This window comes from Lissotriton vulgaris, chromosome 6 (assembly GCF_964263255.1).
Source record: "Lissotriton vulgaris chromosome 6, aLisVul1.2, whole genome shotgun sequence".
NCBI classification, from domain to species: Eukaryota; Metazoa; Chordata; class Amphibia; order Caudata; family Salamandridae; genus Lissotriton; species Lissotriton vulgaris.
The window spans coordinates 1678259654-1678265062 of record NC_141694.1 but is presented as its reverse complement, the minus strand read 5'-3'; the positions used below and the strand labels follow the sequence as shown (position 1 = coordinate 1678265062).

The 5409-nt window shown below is 42.1% G+C and overlaps 1 protein-coding gene across 1 annotated transcript in view; it reads right to left on the bottom strand.

Annotated features, from left to right (window-relative positions):
- Positions 1 to 1065: 1065 nt before the first annotated feature.
- Positions 1066 to 5409, bottom strand: part of LOC147709307 (putative deoxyribonuclease tatdn3-A) — a 90825-nt gene continuing 86481 nt past the window's right edge. The window contains exon 10 of the mRNA XM_086925459.1: positions 1066 to 1383. Coding sequence (XP_086781585.1) covers positions 1240 to 1383 — 144 coding nt within the window. The 3' untranslated portion in view covers positions 1066 to 1239. The remainder of the gene's footprint in view (positions 1384 to 5409) is intronic.

Here is a 5409-nt window from a genome sequence, read left to right as displayed (position 1 = left end):
TAGGAAACCTCTTAGCTGCGGAGTACCGCAGGGCTCTTCCCTGAGCCCTGTGTTGTTTAACGTGTATATGAGGCCGCTGGCGGGTGTCGTCGAACCGTACGGCATTAAAATCGTGTCGTACGCCGACGACACTCAGCTAGTGGTTTCGCTGGCCACTGGGAACAACAGGCAACCCCCGGTGGATCTGCTAAAATGCTTAGAGGACGTCAAGGGGTGGATGACCAACTCTTCCCTTAAGCTGAACGGAGAAAAAACGGAGCTCATGCTCCTAGGCCCAGCCTCACCAGTGCCTTTCACCTCCTTGTGGCCCCGCACACTGGGCCCCCCCCCCCACCCTCAAGGAGAGCGTTAAAAGCCTAGGAATGTGGCTGGACAACAAACTGTCCTTCTCCACCCAGGCCACTAAGTTGTCCGCCACATGCTTTGGCCTTCTCAGAATCCTGAGGAAGATCCTCCCGCTTCTGCCTTTAGAGGCCAAAAAGGTGGCGGTACAAGGCCTCATCCAGTCCCGTTTGGACTCAAACAATGCCCTATATGTTGGGGCACCCGAGATGACCCTCCGGAAACTGCAGGTTGTACAAAACTGCGCAGCACGTACCCTGCTGCAGATCCCGCGAACCCAGTCAGCCAGACCTGCTCTGAAGTGTCTCCACTGGCTGCCAGTGAGGCAGAGGGTGGCATTTAAGGCACTATGCATGGCGCATCACGCCTTCTGGAAAACGGGCCCAGCCATTAACAACGACCTTGTTATCCCCTACCACCCAAACAGGAACCTTCGGTCGATGGAGGCTTTCCTCGCTGTTGTTCCCAGAGTGAAGAGAGCCAGGTCTGGCGGAAGGTTGTTCTCATTGAATACCGCCAAGCTCTGGAATGCCCTCCCCCTCTCACTCCGGTCCAACCCAAACCTGCTCTTATTCCGGAAAAACCTGAAGACACTACTGTTTGCTAAATCCTTTGTGCTCTAAATTCCTCCTCCCCGTCATTTCCGCCTCAACTCAGCGCTTGGACGCCCACGGGCAGCAATCGCGCTCAATAAATATATTTTCATTTCATTTCATTTCATTTCTGTATTTGAGTTGTGCATTCATCTAGAGGTCAGATGGATCTAAGGAATACATATTACCTGTTTTATTGATTTTGGAGAACATTAGCAAACATATAGACCAAAAATAAATTAGAAATAATAGTAGTCCAAAGCATGAAAATGTGGCACCAGCAAACTGGACACTCTGCTGAATGTCAGCTATTCAGATAGCCATGGATCTTTGGGAACAGGTGTAGGGCATTCTTTGATGTCACTTCACAAACAGTTTCTGGTGACAATCCCTTCACATCAGCGATATACTGGCAAGAAATTCTGATGTTCTCAGGTATATTTCTTTCCTAAAATGAAAGATAACATTTTCAAATGACATGGTCATGCTTTTATATCTATCTTTACTCCAGACCACATGCAGTCAGGTTTTATTCTTTAGCAACTTCAACTCTGGTACGGTTTTCATTATACATACACCTTATACCTTCCTAAAGTACATTTGTTAAATAATATTTTAATATATCATCATAATGCTAAAATCACCATGAAAGAAAATGCACGGTGGGCACCAAACCAACACCAGCCATGGACTATACCAGAGGGTTGCCCCCTCTTAGTAAAAATTAAGCTATCACAGTTTTTGCCATATGTGATGTTCTACAAATTAAGCATGCAATACTCATTGTGGCCAAATTGATTAACCTCTTTTTCATCACCACCAAGGCACGAAACCCTTGAACTTTTAACAGTATATAGTGAAACGTTCCAATGAAAGCGTTATAGTATGACCGCTTGTATCAAAGTAAAGCTATGGAAAAACCATTATCAAGAAAGCAAAAAGTCCGGAAAATAATAAAGGGAAGCCCAAAGAAGGTTCAGAAATGTTTTTAAAAAAACATTTAGATTAAAAAGTATTTCGTTTAAGTTAGATCACAGTGAAAACGTATAGAGTAACGATTAAGTACAGTGCTAGAATTAGGGTTAGCATTAGAAATAGGAAAGTGTACATTTTAAGGTAAGAGTAAGGATTAGAGCTAGGGTTAAGAAGTGTGACAGGGTAAGGCATAGGGTAAGAGGTAGTTTTAGAATTAGGGCACTGATAAGCATATGTTGTCGGTAAGAGTAAAGATTACTGTTGGGGTTAGTGTAAAAGTGTGGGTGTTGGGATAAGAAACAGAGTTAAAGTAAGTGTTTGTGATACAGGTATGGTTATATTGAAACTTGGGTGAGGATTAAGGTTGCGCTTAAGGCATTTTTAAAAAGGAACAAATCCTTCTGTTTGCTTTCAAATTATTTAACATTTACATAGGCTGCATGTAATTTTGAATTAAATGTTTCAAACTTTGTAATGCAAACCTTTGGAATGTAAAACCTTTCATGTCAAACTTTCAACCTAGAATAATTTGCTACAAATATTACTAGAACAAAACAAGGATTCAATTGGCAGCACAGGTATGACAATTTAGTAATTATCACTATTATTAACATCATTGCTATTAGTATTGCTAATATTAATTTACCCCTCCCGTCTTCATACAGCTCACCTCTCCCTCAGTGCGCCCTACATAAAGCCCTTGTTAACACACCTAACGATAAAATGAGCAACACACTGTGATAAACAAGCATTAGAAATGCAATAGGTCTCGCATTGTTTCTGAGTTAGAGCCATTGGTGTTGTAAATGGCAATGTCTTTGACACTTGTGTTATGGGGTGGATGTGTGTGGTTTGAGTGAAATTATGTGGGTGGGATTGGAATTGTTAGTTGTGTAATTGTGTGGCATGGAATTGCGTGGAGTGGATTTGTGTAGTGTAAATATGGGGTATGGTGTGCAGTGGAATTATGTGTATATTAAGTGATGTAGAGCACTGTGGTGTAGATAAAAGTTGTGTAGAGTATAGTGGCATAGAGTGGCGCTGCTTATTTTGCAGTGGAGTCGAGTGGTGTAGATTGTAAAAGAGTGGCTTAGAGTGGTGTAGTATGAAGTGTAGTGGCATATAGTAGAAGTAGAGTGAAGTGGTATAGATTGGAGTGGTAAAGAGTAGAGTGGATTGGCGTAGAATACAGTGCCATGGAGTGCAGTTTTGCAGAGTAGAATAGGTGTCCCCAGTACTTCAGTATTCACTGGTCTTTATCCTTATATACAAACATGCACAGACAATAGAGGGTAACGCATGAACACACTACTAACACTACTTCATGCACACACGACAGGAGCGCCTACATGCATACATGAAAGGAGATGCAGACATGCATATATGAGGGGATGTGTCCTCGGAATGCAAACTTCTGCCTTTTGGTTCTGGAACCCCCGGTTTGAATCCCAGCCTCAGTGCTAGACTCAAAATCGTATGGTTGTTGGCAAATCACGTAATCTTCCTGTATCTAAAATGTGTTACAATGTATTTGTGTCATCCACACTTGATGTACGCTATCTTGTACATCATCTCCAGACCCTTCACATAATGGTATTTATAGAGTGCTCTGCTTCTTCACTGCTAGGTTTGCGCTATATAAGTACCTACACATGCATACATATGATTTAGGCTTCTACAACCACACGTGGCAGAGGCTATAATATGCATAGAGCAATGAGGCTGGCTGCTACGTGGGTACATAACTGAAGAAGTAACATATATAGAAGGCTGATGCTTCTGATTGCAATCATGACTCTCAATGCTAAATGCATACATGAGTGAGGCTGTTACATGCATACCCAATGTACCGCAATTATATCTGGACCTACTATGTGCACACATGACTTACACTGCTATGTGCATGTATGACTCAAGCTGCTATGTGTACTCCTAACTCAAGCTGCTTAAAGAACACATGACGGAGGCTGCTACATAGAGAGAGGACTGGGTGAGGCCGAACAGAGGGTGCTACATTCATGCAGCATTGAGGCTGATTTATAAATCAATCATAAATTAATCAGTGGCATCTTGTACATCCTAGACTTGGCACCAAAACCTCTTCACACTCTGAAGGTAGGTGTGAGCCTCGAGGCCAAAGAGCCGGGTCTGAAAGGGCTGGTCACAGGTAAGTGGGGGCTGGGCCTAGCCTATTTACTACTGCAAATAATGTAATAATACGGTCTGATGGTTGGTTTATCAGACCCAAATACTGAGTGTCTCTGGTCCATCCCTGCCTGTCTTGAGTGTGTTTGAATATGGGGTGTCCCGTAATTTGGGTCTTGTCTCAACTCACATGCAGATCAGTGCTGCCTCTGCCTGTAACAGGAAGTTCTTACAGCAGCTTTGAACGCAATAATAACTTTTAAAAAGTATTAATGTGGAGTTATTTGCAGTGTTTAAATTAGGAGAAATTCTGGAAATATCTGTATTACTAATGAGGAGAAAAGGGACGAAAGGGTTGTGAGAACTAAAAGAAGGTGGGGGTTGTGCAACATATTTAATAGGTTATTGGGGCTTTGTAATGGACAGGACTCACATCATCCATCAAGGAGCCATCTTATATACATTTCATACAGGTACGATTACAGATTTGGTGCTTTTTTATTACGGAATGAAGATAGCACGATTGGCACTGCTACACTTTACATAAATTAGTTTTGCACAAGGGCAAACATTGAGAAAATGAATAGATTCGATGTTTTGTGTGTTCCTATTAAAAATAACAGAAAATCTATAGTTTATTCATTTTTAAAACATGAAAAAGGAAACTACGTTGAATATGAATTACATTAAAGCATAAACTCTTAAAGCCTCATAAATACTGTAAAATTAGTTTGCTTAATTTCTTTACTAGTGGATATTCTCTAATGATATATTTTCCTTTGTTAAAACCAAATTATTTAACATAAAATCATTTGCAATCAAACTATGAAAATGTTTCGCAAACTATTTACCTCATTTTTGCAACGGTGAAAAACACATTTGTGCAATATGGAATAGAGTAAGCGCTAAGAATTTCTGTATTTCACCAAAAGACCAGGGGCGGCTAGTGACATTTGTAAGTGGTGAGGCGTAAACTAATTTGCATATTGCACCGCAGCGAGCGAGCGCAGCAAGCGAGCCGGAACTACCTTGCATCCATCCATACATCATTCATGCATCTACCCACCCACCCACCCATCCTGCATCCATACATCATTCATTCGTGCATCCACCAATCCATCCATCCACCCATCCACCCATCCGTCATCCATCCTGCATCCACCCATCCATCCATCCATCCATCCTGCATCCATCATTCATTCATGCATCCACCCATCCATCCTGCATCCATCATTCATTCATGCATCCACCCATCCATCCTGCATCCATCATTCATTCATGCATCCACCCATCCATCCACCCACCCATCCATCCATCCTGCATCCATTCATGCATCCACCCATCCATCCATCCT